Raw genomic sequence first — 21,909 nt, 5'->3', positions numbered from 1 at the left:
ATACACACTACCAAATGTAAAATAGATAGCTAGTGGGAAGCAGCCACATAGCACAGGGAGATCAGCTCTGTGCTTTGTGTACACCTAGAGGGGTGGGATAGGGAGGGTGGGAGGGAGACACAAGGGGGAGGAGATATGGGGATATATGTATATGTATAGCTGATTCACTTTGTTATACAGCAGAAACTAACACACCATTGTAGAGCAATTACACTCCAATAAAGATGTTAAAAAAAAAAAAGAGGGGCTTTCCTGGCTGTCCAGTGGTTAAGACTCTGCACTTCCACAGCAAGGGGCACAGATTGGATCCCTGGTCGGGTGAACTAAAATCCCACATGCCGCACAGTGCAGCCAATAAATAAATAAAGCTTAAGAGCAGGAATTAGGGCATAGGAAGGGAGAAGCAGGATCACTCAAATGGTCAGTTATCCAGGTTACCCAGGGCTTTCTGAAAGAGGGACCTTCATGGGAAGGGGGTGGCCTAATTCCTTATCTGATTATTTTGCTAGTAGTTGTACCATACAGCTGCCAAGATGTTTATTCAAGATGGATGTCTTTTGAAATGGATGCCTTGACAATCAAAAGCTTAATGTCAGGCACTAATATAGCTATAAGTGCCTACATTTTTTAAAAATCTCAAATAAATGACCTAACTTTTCACCTCAAGGAATTAGAAAAAGAAGAACAAACTAAATGCAAAGTCAGCAGAAGGAAGGAAATAACAAAGATCAGAGGAGAAATAAATGAAATAGAGATTAGAAAAACAACAGAAAAAAAAATAGGACTTCCCTGGTGGCGCAGTGGTTAAGAATCTGCCTGCCAATGCAGGGCACATGCGTTTGAGCCCTGGTTGGGGAAGATCCCACATGACGCGGAGCAACTAAGCCCGTGCGCCACAACTACTGAGCCTGTGCTCTAGAGCCCGTGAGCCACAACTACTGAGCCTGTGAGCCACAACTACTGAGCCTGCGTGCCACAACTACTGAAGCCTGTGCGCCTAGAGCCCGTGTTCCGCAACAAGACAAGCCACCGCAATGAGAAGTCTGTGCACTGCAACAAAGAGTCGCCCCCGCTTGCTGCAACTAGAGAAAGCCCGTGAGCAGCAACGAAGATCCAATGCAGCCAAAAATTAATTAATTAATTTTAAAAAAATAACTAGCATCTTAAAAAAAAAATGAGCTGAAGACCTGAATAGACATTTTTGCAAAGTCATATAAATGGCCAACAGGTACATGAAAAGGTGTTCAACATCTAATTATCAACGAAATGCATAAAATGCATAAAAAAACCATAATGAGTTATAACCTCACCCCTAGAATGGCTATTACCAAAAAGACAAGAGAGGGGCTTCCCTGCTGGCGCAGTGGTTGAGCGTCCGCCTGCCGATAGGGGACGCGGGTTCGTGCCCCGGTCCGGGAAGATCCCACATGCCGTGGAGCGGCTGGGCCCGTGAGCCATGGCCGCTGAGCCTGCACGTCCGGAGCCTGTGCTCCGCAACGGGAGAGGCCACAACAGTGAGAGGCCCGCGTACCGGAAAAAAAAAAAAAAAAGACAAGAGATATCAAAGGCTGGTGAGGATGTGGAGAAGATTGTGCACTATTGGTGGGAATGTAAACTGGTGCAGCCACTATGGAAAACAGCATGGAGTTTCCTCAAAGAATTAAAAATAGAGCTACCATATGATCCAGCAATCATACTTCTGGGTATACATCCAAAGCAAAAGAAATCACTATCTCTAAGGAAATGAAATCAGTATCTCATAGAGATATCTGCACTCCCATGTGCATTGCAGCATTATTCACAATTGGCAAGACATGGAAACAACCAAAGTGTTCATTGACCAATATATGGATAAAGAAAATGTGAGATATATACATATTATAAATATATCTGTATATATTTATAAAACATATATATTACAAATACATATATCAGTAAAATGTGATATATACATACACATTACTCAGCCATAAAAAAAGAAGGAAATCCTGCCATTTGAGAAAACATGGATGGACCTTGAGGGTATTATGGTAAGTGAAAGAGTCAGACAGAGAAAGACAAATACTGCATGATCACATGATTTATATGTGGAACCTAAAAACATGGAACTCAGAGAGAGTAGAATGGTGGTTGCCAGGACTGAGGGGTGGGGGAAATGGAGAGATGTTGGCCAAAGGGTACAAACTTCCAGATACAAGATGAATATGTTCTGGGGATGTAACATACAGCATGGTGACTATAGTTAACAATACTGTACTGTATACTTGAAAGTTGCTAAGAGAGTAGATCTTAAATGTTCTCACCACATACACACACACACAGGTAACTATGTGAGGTGATGGAGGTGTTAACTTATTGTGGTAATCATTTTGCAATATACATGTGTATTAAATCATGTTGCACACCTTAAACTTACACAATGTTGTATGTCTATTATGTCTCAATAAAGCTAGAACACTTGAAAGAAAGGAAGAAAAAAAGAAATGTATGTCACCATGTTGCCATTTTAAAAACCTGTACATGGGCGTGTACACAACTTTATTCATAATTGGCAAAACTTGGAAGCAACCAAGATGTCCTTGAGTAGGGGAATGGATAAACTGCGGTACCTCTGGATAATGGAATATTATTCAGTGCTAAGAAGAAATGAGCTATCAAGCCATGAAAAGACATTGAGGAACCTTAAATGCAGCACTAAGTGAAGAAGTCAGCCTGAAAAGGCTACATATTGCATGATTCCAACTATATGATATTCTGGAAAAGAAAACACTATGGAGACAGTTGTGACAAAAACTCATACAGCAAAACAATGACTCATTTTTTGAAATAAGACTGCTTTGGAATTCAACATGTCACCAGGAAGGGGCAAATTAAATGGGACATTCTGTTTCCTTCCTAAACATGTAACTATTTGGAATCCAACTGTGATTTCACAACTTTATGCTTTAAAACCATTCTCCCTGAGCAAGGGAGCCTTAACTTATGATGATAAGTTAACATTGGAATGTGCTTCGGGAATGTTCAAAAATGAAAACATCTTGGACACCGATAGCAGCATATAAATTTATAGATGCAAAGACCTGATTGACAAATAGTTGGTCTACAAAACAAACCTGTTTTGGAGAGCTAGATACGAATCCCTACAAGTCAAAAAGCTTGTTGTTGCTAGTTAGTAAAATCCATGCTGAAAGGCTTTAGTTGGGAGGCTATTTACCTTGATGTCTTCACATTGGAATGACACCAATAATCAGAGTAGGGAGTTCCCTGGCAGTCCAGTGGTTAGGACTCCATGCCTGAGTTCAGTTCCTGGTCCGGGAACTAAGATCCTTCAAGCCGCAGGATGCGGCCAATAAATAAATAAATTTTTTTTGAAAAAAGAGAATCAGAGTAATTGTGGGCCCACTAAGAGCAGGGAATCAAGTCAACGTGATGTCATCTTTGTGTTAGTTTTATCACCACATAAAAGAGAAAGATGTTCTAAAGGTTGCAGTCCATTCAAAGAAGTATTTTTGGAAAAGAAAACAAAGTAAAAATATCCTACTGTGTAAAATGGGACAGAAAGAAATGCCACGTTATTTTTATTAAATATAGAATATTATCTAAGTCCTGTTGCATTTATGTTCTCCTTTTGCAGTCTTACATGTATATACCTCAAGAATCTTAAGAATATGCAACAATATAACCTACAAATTTAAGGTCCAGTAAAGAGTTTAAAAAGTAGTTCAAATATTACTGTATCAGAGGACAGAAACATTATAAACACATCATACACATTTTTCTCAAACATATTGTTGGATGTGTTTTCTATTAGTAGTACTACTAAGTACTGAAATACTAATTGCCACTGTTAATTAGTCCTATTGTGGTTTTGTTGAAACAATGGCATTTATGTAACAGGAAAGTAAATAATAAACAATAAGTAAACACCAATTTTTCATATTCTTACGTTAAAGTAGTAACTTTGTGGGTGTGTAATTATTACCTATTACATGACGCCTCCTGTCAGGTGTGGCTGTGTCCTGTCTAGACTCTCGAAGCCCAACAGCCCCGAGCCCTACCCAGGCCCGGAGGTAGGGATACCTCATCCCACCTTCACCCAACCCGCACCCGCACAAGGCCCGCCCTCATGATAAATCCCACCCCCTGAACACTGGTGCTTATTTATCCCCACCTCCGCAGTGTCCAGGCTCCGCCCCTCGTGGCCCAGACAGTGCAGTCTCCGAGGAGGACTGGCCTCTTCCGATGTAGGTTGTCATGGTGGCGCCCAACCCGCCTTGCCTCCTCTTTTCCGGTCTCAGTACGGCGTGGCAAAGCAAGCAGGCTGCCTTAGCCCTTTCAAGGCCTCTGTGTCATGGCGACGCCCCGACTCTCCTTCCGGCCACAGCCTATCATGGCGGTGCCCTGAGTAGCCACTTCCGGACCCAGACCCCTACATTGCCCTGGCTTTTCTCACTCCTGGCTGCCATGGCGGCGCCCAAGGTTTACCGGAAGTACAACATCGGAAGTGAGCCGTAGCCTCTGCCCTGAAGCGAGAGCGGCGCTGGGAAAGATGGCGGCAGCGGCGGCGGCGGTGGGCAATGCGGTTCCTTGCGGGGCTCGGCCTTGCGGGGCCCAGCCCGCCGGGCAGCCCAAGCCCAGGCCGCTGCCGCGCACACTCCTTGCCGCCGGCACGGCGCTCATAGAGAGCGGCGACGAGCTGGTAGCGGCCGTGTGGCCGTACCGGCGGCTGGCGCTGCTGCGGCGCCTCACGGTGCTGCCGTTCGTGGGGCTGCTCTACCCAGCCTGGCTGGGTGCCGCGGCTGCCGGCTGCTGGGGCTGGGGCAGCAGCTGGACGCAGATCCCCGAGGCCGCGCTGCTTGTGCTCGCCACCATCTGCCTCGCGCACGCGCTCACCGTCCTCTCGGGGCATTGGTCCGTGCACGCGCACTGCGCGCTCACCTGCACCCCGGTAAGTGTGCGCACCCGAGACCGACCCTCGGCATGGTCCGGCCTCACCGCGGATCCCAGTTACTGAGTTTATGTCCGTCCCCATCCCAGCCGGGGCCTCCGCATCTGCTGGAGCCGGGTCCCTAGAGGCGCCCTCCACCCTTTTGCGCTAGCTAAATTCTGGCCCCGCTTCTGACTTGGCTGTGTAACCCTGGCGTAGGTTACTTCCCTTCTTTGGAATTCCCCTCTGGTGTCGTCATTTAGATTCGATAAGGTAATAACTGTAAAAAGCTTAGCGCAGGGACCGGCATATGTCACCATTTACTAGCTCCCATACTAGCGAGTACTCGGTTGTTTCTCCTGGAAACGGTCCTACCTTCTTTGTTGTCTGTCTCCTACCTTGTTGTTCGTAGTGTGAGGTTAGACCTGTGGGATGGGTTTCCCTGTCTGTGGAGCTTGCTTTGAGAACTGAGCATCAGTCCTGATGGCCAGTGCTCAGAGCCACCCATGTCCACCCCATGACGACCAAAATGAGCTTGAAATGCAGTTAATTGCAGTGTTTAAGAGGAGCAGTGGGTGTTTGTGAGCAAGTGACTTAGCTGCTCGGAGTCTCTTTATGTCTGTCTGCAAGGGTGATGGTAAAGAGGTAATGATGAGGTGATGGTAATGATGCCCTCAGAATACAACAGCGAGGTAGTGCATGTGGTCCTTAGTCGTGAGATCTGGATGAATGAGAGCTGCCCTGGGTTAGCAGTTGATATCAGTGACTATGCCACTGCCCTCTGGGCTGGCCTCAGATGACACCAGCAGGTTATGGAGCCATGGGCACTGAGGTCAGCCTCCCCTCTGATCCCACACAGGTTTGTTAAAAGAAGAGAAAAAAGGAACAGCACCCAGGGCTGCAGAAAGAGAAAGAGAAACCACATCACCACCCTCCCTCACCCCTCTTTGACTCTAAGTGTGGACTGAATTCTCTTTCTCTTTTGAGAAAGTGAAATCTCTCTTATCCCAGGGGAGAGACTCAAACTTCTCAAACTTCTGGGGTTGGTGGCTTCAAGTCAGTACAATGAAGGACCCCAGTGAGGGACAAAAGAATGGAGGGAAGTTGGGGGGTAACACCCCCAAACTTCCAGCTGCCTATTGGCCTGCAGCTGAAAAGTGTGACTATTAACTTTCTCTCCAGGGATGGAGAAGAAAGAAGAACTAAGCAGCTGTGGGGTTAGGACAGGCAGATCTGGGTTTGCATCAGAGATCTCAGACAGGGGTGCTTCTTCTCTCTGGGTTTCAGCTTCCCCTTGTGTAAAGTGAGAACTGTAACACCTACCTCAGGGTGCCGTTGTAAGAAGAAACAGATGAACTCTGCAAAGCACCCGGCGTGTGGCTGGCCGCATGTAGTGCTTTGCACTTTTCTACAGCGTTTCCTGAGTTCATGGTTTTGTTTTTTGTTGTTATTTTTGCCTGCTTTGGGGCCTGTGAACTTCTGGAGAGGCAGGGCCTTGTTTCTCAGGGTCACTGCCATGTCCCCCAACACCCCCCCCCAAAAAAAAACCCAAAAAACATGGCAACACAGGTTCTGGTGGAGCAGACGTGGGATGGATGCAGCTCACAGGATTCAGGGAGTGCCAGTGCAGTTCCATTCAGTGCCTCCGTGTCTTAGGTGCTGCAGAAAGAACAAAACAGACAAAACACATTGTTTTCATGGTGTTAGTGGGGGAGATAGAACTCAGCAGTCGATGCTAAAGAGAGAAAACCAGGATAAGGATTTTGTGAGGGATCTTTGGATGGAGTATCCAGGGGCAGCATCCTGAGAAGGTGACATTTGAGCGCAGGCCTGAAGCCAGCTGTGTGACCACGCATTCCAGGCAGAGAAAACAGCACGTGCCCTTAGCTGAGGCAAGGATGAGCCTCATCATCCCTTGTCACTCGAGGACACAGCGAGAATAGTAAGGGGGACGGGGGGCGGAGGGGGAGCAGCGGGGCAGGTGGGCTGTAACAGGCCTTGGCTCACGTGGACTGAGAGGGTACCTCACGCCGGGCAGCATTCTTCCTGTTTGAGTTCACCTTCGTCAGCAGAGCTCTGTGCGCTGAGCGCTGTTCATGACCCTGGCTTTATAATATGGGCGGGACCAGAGGCCCAGTGAAGTGCTGTCCCTTGTCCCAGTGACAGACTGGGGAGTGGCCAGTCAGCACCCACAGCCCAGTGGCATGTTCCAGAGCATGTCCACAGAGCTGCGGCACCTGTGACCTCCCCAGTGGAAGCCGCGGAGCTGGGGCTTGAGAAGGGCTCAGCGGCAGCACTTTGCCTCTCACAGGAGTTCGACCCCAGCAAAGCAACCTTCGTGAAGGTGGTGCCGACTCCCAACAACGGCTCCACTGAGCTCGTAGCCCTGCACCGTGATGAGGTAGGGACCACCTGCTCCAGCATGGGTTTGGATGGGATCCCCAGGCCCTGACATTCCCAGATCAGGGGCCTCTGCCACAGACACACCTCCCACAGGGCGAAGATGGCCAGGAGGTGCTGTCCTTTGAATTCCAGAAGATCAAGTATTCCTACGATGCTCTGGAGAAGAAGCGTTTCCTCCCTGTGGCCTTTCCTGTGGGAAACCTGTTCTCATTCTACCAGAGCAACAGAGGGTTCCAGGAGGACTCGGAGATCCGTGCAGCCGAGAAGAAGTTTGGGAGCAACAGGTGAGTCCCAGCGTCCCAAGCATCGCCCCTGCTGAGACAGGACTGGGCCTCTGCCTGTGGTTACCAGCCCGGGTCTCTATCCCAGCTAGTGGCTCCTTCCCCACTTGTATATGCCCTGTGGTTTGGAGGAATCCACCTTTTCAACAAAACGTCCCAGGTGGACGTGGCGGGCACCCTCTGAGAAACGTGTTCTAGTCTAGTCTCCCTCAGACTTGCCTGCTGATAGGAACCCCTCCACAGCTTGGAGCCTGGCCCAGGACTGTTCATCCTTGTCTTGTGTTTGTAACTTGTGTTCTCTTGTTTATTTTAAATTTTTTTTATAAATGTATATTGTTGTCATTTTTCTTATACATATCCCAGTACTTTATGAGTGGTGATAAAAAAAGATGGTGGTGAGCAGGATAGCTCTTGTTTGTACCAGATGGAATGCAGATGCTCTGTCAGCACTTTCTCCTTTAACCTTCACCAAAACCACCAGTGTTGACGGGAGCTGGGAGGGGTCAGAGCTGGGCTTCAGAGCCCCCATCCTGGCCATGGTGATAATTGTTCTTGACTCAAAAACGCTCAGAATCTCTAGGAAATTATTTCTTGACATAGTTGCTTTTCAAAAAATTACAAATACGTTACTGCAACCAGCGATCTAGTAGGAAGGTTTATAGGAAACATTTACTGATCCTCCCCTACCCAAGCCAGGTCAACCATGGTGGCAGCCTGGGATGTCCACTTTCACACCGTCCTTGCTTACGCAAAGGTACCCTACACAGTCCAGGGTGGGGCTCAGTTTTTATTGCAATGCAGCCACTGTGCAGTTTCTTTTTCTCAAATCCCATGTCCTGGATATCACTCCAGTTCTGCAGGGCAAAACAAGGACAGCCATAAAGGACCTGGCTGGTCCCATGGCCAGACAGGGCCACCACACAGAGTGCTGTAGAGCACACTTTTTGGCCCTGCTTCTCAAATTCCAGGGCTTTTATTTAGGGAGTCTTTGGAACATCCCAGCTCAGGCGCCCCCTCTCCATAGTGGGGTGGGGCTCAGGCACTGTATTTCAGGCCCCAGGGGACTCCACAGCACCTAGCTGCCGGGCCTCCTCTGTGCAGCTTCAGGGCTCCCGTCCCACGGTCAGCCATTCCTCTCCCCCTGCCTTGTCACCCACCCAGATGATAGGTTCTCGTCTTGCACCAGCCCCGCTCAGGGGGGCGGCTGCCTGAAGAGCCCAGTGCTGATTCAGAAGCTTCATCTGGGCTCTGCAGAGCAGAGGGCTGGGGGCAGTCAGCGCACCTGCTTCAGTGCCACATGGTCAAGGAGAGCCGTAGTTGAGCATCCCAATGTCTGGAAGCTCACCATTGCCCCTAGTTGCCCAGGGAGCCCGTCCATGCCCGGAAGTGGAGGTGTTCAGGGGTGGGGCCCCTGAGGCTTCCCACCAGGAACAGGGCGTGGCATCTGGTCTCTTTCAGGGCCGAGATGGTGGTGCCTGACTTCTCAGAGCTGTTCAAGGAGAGAGCCACCGCGCCCTTCTTTGTGTTCCAGGTAAAGCAGCAGCTCTGGTCCTTCTCCCCACCCTGTTCCTTCGGGCTTTCACAGTCCGCCTCCAAACGTGAAAACCTCTCCCTGTCCTCGTGGTCAGAGCCTGTGGGCACAACGGCCCTCGTGTGCCATCCAGTCCTCCGGAGGCATTCTCCCTGCGTTCCCAGGAACAGACAGGCCTGTGTCCCATAGGTGTTCTGCGTGGGACTCTGGTGTCTGGACGAGTACTGGTACTACAGTGTCTTCACACTCTCCATGCTGGTGGCCTTCGAGGCCTCCCTGGTGCAGCAGCAAATGCGGAACATGTCAGAGATCCGGAAGATGGGCAACAAGCCCCACATGATCCAGGTATGGCCAGTAGCGTGACGGGTGGGTAGGAGGGTCCCTGTGGTCTTGGGGTGGGCGAGGCATGGGCACATCCCCAGAGCTGACGGAACCCCACCCCCTCCCAGGTCTACCGGAGCCGAAAGTGGAGGCCCGTTGCCAGCAATGAGATTGTTCCTGGGGACATCGTCTCAATCGGTGAGGCCCAGTTCTGCTCCTTCCCGGTGGGAGCCCAGGCCTCAGGCTCTGTCCAACCCTCCTGCCCCTGCCCTGCAGGCCGCTCCCCACAGGAGAACCTGGTGCCATGCGACGTGCTGCTGTTGCGGGGCCGCTGCATCGTGGACGAGGCCATGCTCACTGGGGAGTCGGTGCCCCAGATGAAGGTGCTGGGTCAGGAGTGGAGGGAGGGGGGTCCTCGGGCGCGTCACTGTCCCATCCATTGAGGAGGACACAGGCCAGGGAAGGGCTGGTGGCTGGGCCAGGAGACTGGAGGAGGCATAGCATCTGGATGGAGACCCTGGGTTTCCTGGCAGGTCAGTGCCCTGGACTAAGGGGAGCCAGGTGGTGATGAGGAAAGGGAAGGAGATGAGAGGCCAGGAGCATCGGTGGGGTGTCAGGCACCCTGGGATCTCAGGCTGAGGTGGGATGACAGAAACCGGGAAGCTGTGAATCCGGGGTTACTCCCTGTACAGGGTTACAGGGAGTCTATGCTGCACACAAAGGTGGAAAGACAGGGTGGAGCCCCCGCCCCTGTGAGGTGCACCGGCTTGGATGGGGAGCCCTGTGAGGGTCAGGCAGGTTCCTCCCAGCCCCAGGGTCCGGCTCTCCAGCCTGGGGATGGAGAAGGAGGCCAAGGTAGGACTAGCCATTGACTTTCCTGTCGTTCCCAGGAACCCATCGAAGACCTCAGCCCCAACCGAGTACTGGACCTCCAGGCCGACTCCCGGCTCCACGTCATCTTCGGGGGCACCAAGGTGGTGCAGCACATCCCTCCCCAGAAAGCCACCACAGGCCTGAAGCGTAGGTGCCTCAGGGGTGTCTGGGGGTGTCCTAGCCCTGCCACCCCCAAACCCTCAAAGTCTGCTTGGCTTTGAGAGAGTCGGGATGAGCAGACATGAATGACGCTGGTCCTTTTTCTCCCCAGCGGTGGACAGTGGGTGTGTGGCCTACGTCCTGAGGACCGGATTCAACACATCCCAGGTGTGGCACCTTGCCCAGTTCTGAGGAGGGTGGTCCCTGGGGCGTATGGTGGACAGCTGAGATGGCAACTCTTTCAGACCCCAGAACATCCACCCCATAGGCTCACTCTGATACCAGGTACTGGGCTGGGGGCCAGAGTGCTGAGACAAGCCCCAGACTAGGCCTGCTTTCCCCGGCTGGGGTTCTGCCTCACAGACAGTAGACTGATTTTGGTCCCGCACACTTGGGAATCACAGTCTGGGCCATAAACTTTTCACTGAAGTGGCGTGAGGATTCCTTGGTAGAGACGATGGTCAGATCTCCTTCCAGAAAATTCATCCCTCCGCCCCAATCTCAGCCACTTCCTTCCCTGACCCCGAGTCTTCAATCACTGGTCTCCGTAACTCTGTAGCTGTTGGCTGAGTTGCAGCCACCCACATAGCTGTGCAGTTCCTGGAACAGCTGTGTTGTCAGCTGTGGCGCTCAGTCAGCCCAGGCAGGCACTCCCCAGCAGCAGAGAGAACCTGGCCCTGGTGCTTTTAGGGAGGAAAGGCCGCCACCCTCCCAGGGAAGATCTCTGTCCCTCCGTCCCTCTAGGGCAAGCTGCTGCGCACGATCCTCTTTGGGGTCAAGAGGGTGACAGCGAACAACCTGGAGACCTTCATCTTCATCCTCTTCCTCCTGGTCTTTGCCATTGCGGCAGCCGCCTACGTATGGATCGAAGGTAAGCACCGTGACCACTCCCCTCCGCCTCCCCCATCTGCTGGACCCCGTGCCCGTGGCCCCCAGGCTGTCAGGCCCTGTCTTCGCAGGTACCAAGGACCCCAGCCGGAACCGCTACAAGCTATTTCTGGAATGCACGCTGATCCTCACTTCTGTCGTGCCCCCCGAGCTGCCCATTGAGCTGTCTCTGGCCGTCAACACTTCCCTCATTGCTCTGGCCAAGCTCTGTGAGTCTCTGGGGCAGGGACAAGGTGCCGAGTGGGCTGGGGCCCGGCAGCACCCCTGACACTGGCTCCCACCACCCAGACATGTACTGCACGGAGCCCTTCCGGATCCCCTTCGCCGGCAAGGTGGAGGTGTGCTGCTTTGACAAGACAGGGACCTTGACCAGCGACAGCCTGGTGGTGCGCGGTGTGGCCGGGCTCCGGTGAGTGTGGGGAGTCTGGATCGTGAGGCGCCGAGCCGGGGGCGTTCTGGGAACTCAAGGGACAGACAGCTGCCCAGCCCAAGCCTTCGAAGTGAGGGCCTGTCACAGGCCCTACCACAGAGGTCCATTCTAGGGGGCCCCCAAGCATTCTTCAGTGTGAGCGACAGTGGCAGGGGGCTCAGCTTGGGCTCCAGGCAGCCACGTGACCTCTGGGGGCATTCATGAGACGCGTGCAGGTGTCGCAGGGACCAAGACAATACCCTGCGGCCCCCCACTGTGACCAGCAATTCCCAGGGGGTCCCTCTACCCAGTCACCTCCACCCTGGTAACCAGCTATTCTTCCTCCTTGCAGAGATGGGAAGGAGGTGACCCCTGTGTCCAACATCCCCATAGAAACACACCGGGCTCTGGCCTCATGCCATTCCCTCATGCAGCTGGATGACGGCACCCTTGTGGGTGACCCGCTTGAGAAAGCCATGCTGACGGCCGTAGACTGGACACTGACCAAAGGTGAGGGGCTGGAGCCTCGGCCATACCGCAGCTCTTACGTCCCCGGGCAGGCGGGGTGTGCCTCTCAGGCACCTGTGTGTTCAACTCAGGCAGGTGCGTGGGCACAGGCTCACTTCTGACCTGGGGCAGGGTCCTCCATACCCAGATCTCCCAGCTCGGACCCCTCCCAGAGCCAGGAGTTCCTGCAGGCCCCGGGTCTGGAGGTGGGGGGAGGAAGGGGATGGAGGGAGGAAGGGCACGGAGGGGGCAGGTGGGGGCTTGGCTGCCTCTTTGGAGCGAAGGCCCTCAGGACTCGTACTTATTTGTTTCCAGATGAGAAAGTATTCCCCCGAAGTATTAAAACTCAGGGGCTGAAAATTCACCAGCGCTTTCATTTTGCCAGTGCCCTAAAGCGAATGTCCGTGCTCGCCTCCTACGAGAAGCTTGGCTCCACCGATCTCTGCTACATCGCGGCTGTGAAGGGGGCCCCTGAAACCCTGCACTCCATGGTGAGCCAGGCCTGGCCCAGGATGGGGAGGGGGGTGCGGGGCGGTTGGTGACATCCCCCTGCGTTCCCTGCAGTTCGCCCAGTGCCCACCTGACTACCACCACATCCACACGGAGATTTCCCGGGAAGGAGCCCGTGTCCTGGCGCTGGGGTATAAGGAGCTGGGGCACCTCACTCACCAGCAGGTAAGGGCCCAAGCCCCCCCACCTACCGGCCCCTTGTCCACATCACCTTCTGTCCCCTGTGACCCATTTCCCCTGTGAAATGGGCACAATTTCATCTTCCTCCTGCCTGGTCTCTACCTTTGGAGGCCCCAGGTGGCACTCAGTCCTCACTTCCTTCTCCTCCCCTGCATGCCCCATTCCCCACGGACCCCATCCCACCCCAGAACCCAGGGCTGCTCCCTAGAGAGCACACCCAGGTCTCACCTCCTATCCTCACATCCACGGGTTCTCTCACACCCCCTTGGGGAACACCCTGGGGCACCTTGGGTTCCCTATCTCCAGCCCAGCTCCACCCCTGCCTTGCCCAACCACCTGGTCACTGCATGGTCTTGAGGTATCCCCAGCCCTCGGTCACCCCCCACATCCCATTGGCTGTAGGCTCTCCTCCCACCTCCAGTACCAATGCTGCTCCTTTACCAGCTTCCACCTTGGCCCTCATCCAAGTGGCTTTCATCTGCTTGCACCCAGTGGCCATGAGGTCCTTCCAGAATGTACACCAGGTCACACCTCTGTTCAGAGCCTCGTTCAAGGCCCGTTCCTGAGCCTAGTTACAGACCTTTCAGAGCCACCCGGCTCTGTGCCACCCCACGACCCTCTCTGCCCCATTCCCCTGGCTTCATCTCTCTTGTGGTACTCAGTGCTCTGATTTCTGTGACTTTCTTTATTACATGTCTTCTCCAGTAGAAGGCAAGCTCCGTGAGGGCAGAGATCTTTTAGTTTCTGATACGAGATAGAGCGTGAGCTCTTGCTCGGTGGTTATCAAAGGAGAGTCCCAACTTTCCTGTCCTAGAAGATGAAATACAGGGACTTTGTGTCACGCTGTTGTCCATGGTAGTGGGTAGAGGCACCATTGCGGGGCCAGGGCCACCCAGCCACTGCTGAGCCCCTCTACCACCAGGGCGCCTCTCACCCTCCCCACACCTCTCACCTTCTGACCCTCCAGTGTCCCTCCTGCAAGGATGGGGCCTTCTCTGACCTCTCCCCACCCAGCGTGTTGTCAGAGCTTGGGAAATGGGGGAGGGGGAGAGACAAGTCATGAGAGCACTGCTGTGTCCATCCACAGGCCCGGGAGCTCAAGCGGGAGGCCCTGGAGTGCAACCTGAAGTTCGTCGGCTTCATTGTGGTCTCCTGCCCACTCAAGGCTGACTCCAAGGCCGTGATCCGCGAGATCCAGAACGCCTCCCATCGGGTACAGCCACTGGACCCCTCCCCACCAGGCCCCATGGGTGGGCAGTCTTGGCTACTCCTTACAGAGAGGGAGACATGACAGTAGAGGACAGTTCCATCCTCAGTGGGGCATTCAGCGGTGGGTATCTGGGTCTTGGAAGCAAAGGTTCCATGGCGTTTGGTTGAGCTCCACCATGGCTTGGACACTCGTGCTATCCCTCATGCCTGAGGGTGCTCTGGGACTCAGTCTGTGCCCATCTTTCTCACATCACTTTCTCAGGCCCCCAGCATCACTGGGAGGTGAGGGCTATTCCCCCCACTCCGCCCCATCTTAGGAAAAAGCTGAGGCTGGGTTGGAGGATGTGGAGACAACACCCAGACAGGCTGTGTGTGTCCCAGTGGCTTTTCTCTGTCAGTCTTGGTGGTTTGTGTATTCTAGTTCAGGACTCAGTTTAGGGTGTGGGAGGCGAGCCTGGCAGTGTCAGAGGGTAGTGACGTGATTAGTCCTCACCTGGCCTCAGCAGTCAAGGCCCATCTTGCCGTCACCAGGCTTTAAGCCAGAAGGCTAGAGCTTGTGTCATACCACCCCCAGTCTCTTGCCTGGAGCATCTACCAAGCCAAGAGGGTCCACACCAAGGGCTGGCTCTTAGTTTGTGTTGCCAATAAAGGCTATGGGTGTTCTCAGAAAGACACACATACACGTATCATTCGCAGAAAACTCCACTAGCTGAGGCAGGTTGAGGCTCTTGGAAGCCCAGTGCCCATTAGGGGGCCAAGCGCTTCCTCTATGGCTGTCCTCAGAAGGGACTTGGCCCCCAGGTCTCCAGGCTGGAGTTCTGATGCCCTGAGCCCTGCTCCACTGAGCCTCCGCCCTCTCCCCAGGTGGTCATGATCACAGGTGACAACCCGCTCACTGCCTGCCACGTGGCTCAGGAGCTGCACTTCATTGAAAAGGCTCACACGCTGATCCTGCAGCCTCCCACGGAGAAAGGTGAGGCCCCATGTGGTCGTGGGCTGGGGGGACCTTGAGTCCAAGAACAGCTCCCGCCCGGTGGCTCACCTCTGTGCCAGGCCTGAGTGAGCACGCCCAGCGTCATCCAGTACCCGTGACACAGGCCTGCGGATCACAGCCCTGCCCTGTGCGCACGTTTGGGCTGTCTGGCCGGGGAGCTCCACCCGACCTGTGCGGCAGCGTGCAGGCGGTCACCGGCTCTGGGGCCAGCAACACCTTCCAATCTTAAGGCGGTTGGTTGTTGTCACACCAGCCCACGTTTCATAGCCTCCCACCCACCTTGGGCCTGGCTGGCTGCCTGTGCGTGGCGAGTGCTCCCCTCGAGCACCGGGACTGCTGGTGCTCGTGTGTGGTGTGGCCAGAACCTGGGGCCGAGGGCTTGGTTTGCATTCGTCAGACTCTTTGCCCCACATGGGAGGGCTTGCCATTCCCACACCACATAGGAGGAAGCCAACCAGGTCAGCTGTTGGGGCCCCTGCTCTGTAGACAAGGAGACAGAGAAGTGAATCCATCCACCTGGATCATTGGGAAACACTGTGACTAAGGATTTGAACTCAGATGTCCTGGTTCCAGAACTCATGGTCTCTGGCCTCTCCTGAGTAACCAAATTGGGTGCAAGTGGTGCCTGTGAATCAGAAAAATCAAGGGACGAATCCAGCCCCAGCACCTCTGGCTGGTGGCGTGGAGTCTGTCAGATGCCGTAGGACAGCACCCGGTGCAGGGCCTGGCTTGGGAGCAACATGCACCAGTGATGTCACTGGGCTGCAGGCCAGAGGAGGGTGCTGGTATGGCCCGGCCAAGAGGGCTTCCAGGCCCTCCCAGCCCTTCTCTCCGTCTGTGCTGTTGAGCCCAGGTCTCTGTCCCAGTCCCAGGCACTGGGCTCTTCCAGAGCCTGGGGATCGTAGGCAGGTGGCCCAGAGGTGGCTGCCAAGACTGTTGAGGAGCAAGTGAAGCTGCTCTAACAGAACAGCCGCAACAGGAGCCAGGAGGAGCTTATTTTCCTTTCAAGCTCTGACAGCTCAGGGCCAGCCGTCCAGTGCTGAGAAGGCTGGTGGGCTGCCCTCAGCTGTCCTCGGTGCTCAGCACCCACACCTAGACCAACCAGCTAGAAAGGGGAAGTGGATAGCAAGCAGTGTCTGGCCTGAGGAAGTGATTCGGGGTGCCCTGGCCCTGGGAGAGCAGAGTTTCAGGCAGGCCCCCAGGGTTATGGGGAGGGGGGGGCGCGTATGAGGTCAGGCTGCCTGGGTTTGAATCTGGCCCATCACATGATCTCAGGCCAGTAGCTTAGGCCCTGGGTTTTCAGATCCTTTGTATCGGAGGTTTCTGTGCACAGTCTCTGTGGGGTGCCTAGTGTCTGGGGTACAGGTTGGTATGGACCTGGGGTGGGGGCCAAGAAGGTGCTCCAGAGAGGAGAGGCTAGGACGGCATACGTGGGGTCCAAGTGAGAGGGTCCACCTGAGCAGCTGAGCCCCATCCCTGACCCTGGCACTGGCCCTGCAGGTCGACCGTGTGAGTGGCATTCCATCGACGGCAGCATCGTGCTGCCCCTGGCCCAGGGCTCCCCGAAGGCACTGGCCCTGGATCACGCACTGTGCCTCACGGGCGATGGCCTGGCCCACCTGCAGGCCGAGGACCCCCAGCTGCTGCTTCGCCTCATCCCACACGTGCAAGTGTTCGCCCGAGTGGCCCCCAAACAGAAGGTGGGTACAGGGTGGCGGAGGGCAGGCGGGGCCCTGGGGAGGGCACGCAGCCCTCACTTGGTCCGTCTCTCCCCAAACAGGAGTTTGTCATCACCAGCCTGAAGGAGCTGGGCTACGTGACCCTCATGTGTGGGGATGGCACCAACGACGTGGGTGCCCTGAAGCACGCTGATGTGGGTGAGCCCCTGGGGTTGGGGGCTGTTCTGCCAACACCAGCTTACCATCAGGGACACGCCACTGAGCAAGTTCTGTGAGGAAGCAGTAGTGAAGGGACGGGGCAGGGACTGGTGGGATTGGGGATCTGAAGGGCTCCAAGGCCAGGAAGAGATACAAGTGTCTGAGGAAAAGTGTGGCGGAGACCACCAGGAACCTCTGGTGAGGGTCCAGGGCAGCTCCATGGGGCAGACATGACTTGGTTTTCTCAGGCCCCCGGGCACTGTATGGGCTCCAAGGGCCAAGGCCAGAGGCCAGGGAGAGTTTATAGCCTCGGATCTGTGTCAACAGAACATAGATGTCAAGTTGATGTTTAAAGACCAATTTAACCTAGTTTCAGTGCTTTTCAAATATTCATTTGGTTTATCAACCGCGATGTTTATGACACATCATTTACCTCGTTATGATTCTTGGCAATAAACTTCTTTGGAAATCAGTTAGTTTTGACCTACATAGCGTTATATACTTTATTTGGGTATTGTTTTTTTGTTGTCCTTAAGTAGTTTGTAGAAAGTAAGATAGATGCTCTCTTGAGGCACTCTTGGGGTGAGTGGTCAGGTAAAATGGGGAGGTTTGGCCCCGGGATTAGCTGTGTTGAACAGACACTCCGTGCTCTGTCCCTCTGGCTTCTGACACACACTCCCACCAGGTGTGGCCCTCCTGGCCAATGCCCCTGAGCGGATCATCGAGCGGCGGCGACGGCCCCGGGACAGCCCCGTCCTGAGCAACAGTGGAGTTAGGGCCACCTCCAGGGCAGCCAAGCAGAGGTCGGGGCTCCCACCCTCTGAGGAGCAGCTGGCCTCCCAGCGGGTAAGTCTCAGAAGCGGGGCACCAGCACCCCCTTGTTGTCAGGTCTCACCCGTTGCTACCTGCCTCATAGGACCGCCTGAGTCAGGTGCTTCGGGACCTCGAGGACGAGAGCATGCCCATCGTGAAGCTGGGGGATGCCAGCATCGCTGCGCCCTTCACCTCCAAACTCTCTTCCATCCAGTGCAGTGAGTCCTGCTGCCGTGATCCTCCCCTACCCCATCCCTAGGCCCATCCTGCCTGGCACCCACGCCCACGCCTGCCTTCCCCCGCAGTTTGCCACGTGATCAAGCAGGGCCGCTGCACGCTGGTGACCACACTGCAGATGTTCAAGATCTTGGCGCTCAATGCCCTCATCCTGGCCTACAGCCAGAGTGTCCTATACTTGGAGGGTGTCAAGTTCAGTGACTTCCAGGCCACACTGCAGGGGCTGCTCCTGGCTGGCTGTTTCCTCTTCATCTCCCGCTCCAAGGTGGGCCAGGACCCTGAGCAAAGCAGGGGCTCCCATCCCAGCCCAAGGGTGCCCTCTGCTTCTCTAAGCCATGGTTCTTGCCCCAGAGGTGCCGGGAGGCTTCTCGGATTGATGGCTGGTGGCGCTTGGGCCAGCCAGGGCAGGCTGTTAAAGGTGCCACCACATGTCTGTTTTATCCTCACAGCAGCCCTTGGGATGGGAACTCTCATCCCCAAGTTACAGATGGGGATCACGGGGCAGGGCGGGTGCCCACTGAGGCTCTTCAGAGTGCCGCTGCTCAGGCCCAGCACTGTCCACAGGCTGGGGTCTCAGGTGGGCCACACCATTGAGACAGATGGGAAAACGATTATCAAGAGCACTCCGTATGCAGTGCTGAGAAAAACACCAAGTAGGTCACACAGGCTGTGGGGAATGGCCTCAGGGTCGGTCAGGGAGGTCTGTGTAATGCTGACATCGAGGCCAACGCATAAAGAACAAGAGAACCAGCGAGGAACTAGGCACAAAGGCCGCAGATGGTCATGGGCTGATGCGAGAGGCCCTGGTGGCCAGAGGGGGTGGGAGGTGGTCTGGGTTGATCATACATGCCCCATGAGCAACAGGGAGGGCTTTAAGTTTATTCTAGAGCGGGGGCAGGGTGGATCTTAAGACCCCTATGGCTGGGCATTGAGCAAGGCGGGGGTGGCATCTGGACTGAGGGGATGGGGGGTGGACAGGGCTCTGGGGACTAGTGCTGACCTGTAAACCGCAGAATTTGGTGACTGCTTTCTGCACAGGCCTGCCAGGAAGCAGGGTAGGTGGGTGACCCCAGGGCGAGCCTGGGCCCTGACCCCCACTCTGCCCCTGCAGCCCCTCAAGACCCTCTCCCGAGAGCGGCCCCTGCCCAACATCTTCAACTTGTACACCATCCTCACTGTCATGCTCCAGTTCTGCGTGCACTTCATGAGTCTCGTCTACCTGTACAGCGAGGCCCAGGCCCGGAGCCCTGAGAAGTGAGTGCACTCCCAGCCTGGGGGTGGACAGGGTGCTCCCAGAGGAGGCAGCATCCCTCCGGTTGGGGGGGTGGCAGGAGAAACATGCAGACGTTGGCCTGGGGTGACCAGGGCCAGGCCAGCAGAGTCCACCAGGCAGAGTCCTGGTTCTGCGGGGAGCAGCAGGAATCATGAAGGGGCCCTGACCCCCATGTGTCCCTGAAGGCAGGAGCAATTTGTGGACCTGTACAAAGAATTTGAGCCAAGCCTAGTCAACAGCACAGTGTACATCATGGCCATGGCCATGCAGATGGCCACCTTCGCCATTAACTACAAGGTGAGGCCCAGCCCCTGCCCGAGCACACCCTGCCCACCCTCTGGGCTGCCACGACACACAGCTGCCCATCTGCCTATCCCCACAGGGCCCACCCTTCATGGAGAGCCTGCCTGAGAACCGGCCTCTGGTGTGGAGCCTAGCCGTGTCACTCCTGGCCATCGTGGGCCTGCTCCTTGGTTCCTCACCTGAGTTCAACAGCCAGTTTGGACTCGTGGACATCCCTGTGGAGGTGAGGGGCCCTGTAGACGCGGTCCCAGGACTTGGCCTGGACCTGTCTGCAGGCACCTGACTCACCAGCACTCCCTGTCCCACAGTTCAAGCTGGTCATCGCCCAGGTCCTACTCCTGGACTTCTGCTTGGCACTCCTGGTCGACCGCGTCCTGCAGTTCTTCCTGGGGACCCCAAAGTTGAAAGTGCCTTCCTGAGATGGCAGTGCTGGCACCTACTGCCCACTCTGCTGCTGCTGGGCAGGAGCCCCGCGAGGGCCCCAGGAGGGAACACTGCCCCCACGGTGAGGCTGACCTGGCCTTGCCCACCAAGACTGAGCTGGGACACCCCCACCCCACCCCCTACGGCTGTCTGAGGCCTGGCTGGCGGAACCAGCCCTGGGCCAGTGTCTTTGGTAAATAAAGCAGCATCAGTGATTTGAAGAAGCCTTGCCTCTGTCTCTGCACCGCAGAAGGGGTCGCTGGGGGCTGGGTGGTCCCCAAGGAAGGTCCTGGCACCCTCCTCATGGACTGTGTGAGGTTCTAACCTCCCTCTGCAACACATTCAGCACTGGGACAGGCCAAGCTCGGAACCCAGAGAGCTCTGCATATTTCCTAGTTTTGCAAGTGCCCCCATGTTTCTGTGGTCTCGCAGCTTCACATTTTGACACCTCAGGCACTGAAGGGAGTTTTGAGATCGATGCCATTCTTCCCGTTTCAATAATATGCAAAATACCAGCATGCCTTCCTCTCATAGTGTCAGATATGAGGAAGTTCAATCCAAATCATTACGAATACTGACTCGGGTCACACTCGGGATTCTGCACCACACAGGTCATAGCCAGGGTCTGACCTGCAGCCTGGCTCTCATACTGTTACTATCCTTCCTCTCAAAAGGTGCTCGCTCACTACAGCTCAGGAACTGTGCAATAGATGTGCATGAAAGCTAAGAGCCACAGTCAGAGATTTCTTGCCTTCTTGACAGCCAAAAACTAGAAAAAACTATTTCCTGTCAGAAATTACAGAGTGTGGGGTGTGGGTGCATTTTTATAACTTTGGCAAGCTGCATGTGATGACCTCAGGCCAGGGAACCCAGGCCCGGGCTTCTGGACGACTTCCCCCTCCCCACCGATGCTCAGTGAGGAGCTCTCTACCCTTTCCTGCCCTTGCCGCTTGGTCATCCTCAGCAGCCCACCCCTGACTGGCTTCCCATCAGGAGGAGTGTGGCCCACAGCCCAAGAGAGGCCCTGGGAGCCAAAGTGGGAAAGGGGCTGGGACCAGCTGTGAGCATCAGGTGGGCCCCGAACACTGGCCAAGGTTTCTGGAGGGGCGCGGGTGCCAGGTCCCATCCAGCAGAGGGGCTGCTGGGGTCACATGGAATCCTTGAGACAATTTGAGGCAACACGAAGGGGAGCACTCTTGACTTGTGATTTACTGGGGATGTTTCTTGCCGGGGCTCAGGGCGAGGGTCTCTGTGTCCTCCATGACTGAGAGAAGTGCTAAGGGCGCTCCGGCTCTGCTGTAACTGGGTCTTCAAGAACCTGATCCAGCACTGAGCATTACTGGGTGTCCCCCAGTTGTATCTCCAGCCCCAGCGTTGTTAGGGGACTTCAGTTTCAACTGGAATCAGGCGGGACATCACACCTCCATCCAGGGGGCTCCCATTGCCCCAGCCAGGTTGGGATGAGTTCAGAGGTCCAAGAGACCCCTGGGCAGGGGCGTCATTGGGTCGTAGAACGTAAAAGGTTTGGGACAGGCTCCTCAGGCCAGGCAGACTCTGTGGACTCACTGCAAGGGGAGTGTGCTGGGGTTTGGGGACCCCGCAAAGATATGGGGAGGGGAACCCTGGCTGGGATGGAGTCATTTCGGCAGGTCACTCAGGAGGTCCTGGCTCAGCCGCATATCCAGCCGCTCAGGCAGGGGGCGTGGTCCGCGCTCCCCTGCCGAGAGGGTGCGGCCGACCAGCAGAGGCGTGGTTGGGGGCGGGGCCTCCGCGAGGCGGGGCGACGAGGAA

General features: G+C 55.1%; 1 protein-coding gene and 1 long non-coding RNA gene across 2 annotated transcripts in view; one reads left to right on the top strand and one right to left on the bottom strand.

Annotated features, from left to right (window-relative positions):
- The window catches only part of LOC115865325 (uncharacterized), a 55,424-nt gene extending 51,011 nt beyond the window's left edge, over nt 1-4,413 (bottom strand). The window contains exon 1 of the long non-coding RNA XR_004044310.2: nt 4,172-4,413. This is a non-coding gene — a long non-coding RNA (uncharacterized lncRNA). The remainder of the gene's footprint in view (nt 1-4,171) is intronic.
- Nucleotides 4,414-4,538: 125 nt separating this feature from the next.
- ATP13A1 (ATPase 13A1) lies at nt 4,539-20,333 on the top strand. The gene is made up of 26 exons (XM_030879986.2): nt 4,539-4,948; nt 7,239-7,328; nt 7,424-7,614; nt 9,070-9,142; nt 9,332-9,487; nt 9,592-9,661; nt 9,740-9,846; nt 10,354-10,483; nt 10,608-10,663; nt 11,240-11,366; nt 11,455-11,592; nt 11,672-11,792; nt 12,145-12,302; nt 12,615-12,790; nt 12,864-12,974; nt 14,077-14,202; nt 15,063-15,171; nt 16,693-16,892; nt 16,973-17,069; nt 17,755-17,915; nt 17,986-18,100; nt 18,188-18,384; nt 19,231-19,373; nt 19,578-19,689; nt 19,775-19,918; nt 20,004-20,333. The coding sequence occupies exons 1-26, from the start codon at nt 4,550-4,552 to the stop codon at nt 20,112-20,114; spliced, it is 3,618 nt and encodes a 1,205-aa protein (XP_030735846.1). The 5' UTR covers nt 4,539-4,549; the 3' UTR covers nt 20,115-20,333.
- Nucleotides 20,334-21,909: the final 1,576 nt, after the last annotated feature.

Source organism: Globicephala melas, chromosome 3, assembly GCF_963455315.2.
Source record: "Globicephala melas chromosome 3, mGloMel1.2, whole genome shotgun sequence".
NCBI classification, from domain to species: Eukaryota; Metazoa; Chordata; class Mammalia; order Artiodactyla; family Delphinidae; genus Globicephala; species Globicephala melas.
The sequence above is the reverse complement of the archived record's forward strand: the minus strand, read 5'-3'. Positions and strand labels throughout refer to the sequence as shown.

What these genes read in the sequence shown, in the direction of transcription:
- ATP13A1 (XM_030879986.2), top strand. Translation starts at nt 4,550, where the DNA reads ATGGCGGCAGCGGCGGCGGCGGTGGGCAATGCGGTTCCTTGCGGGGCT. An exon ending in CGCCCTTCTTTGTGTTCCAG is followed by an intron (nt 9,143 to 9,331) that starts GTAAAGCAGCAG and finishes TGTGTCCCATAG; the next exon opens with GTGTTCTGCGTGGGACTCTG. An exon ending in TGGGGACATCGTCTCAATCG is followed by an intron (nt 9,662 to 9,739) that starts GTGAGGCCCAGT and finishes CCTGCCCTGCAG; the next exon opens with GCCGCTCCCCACAGGAGAAC.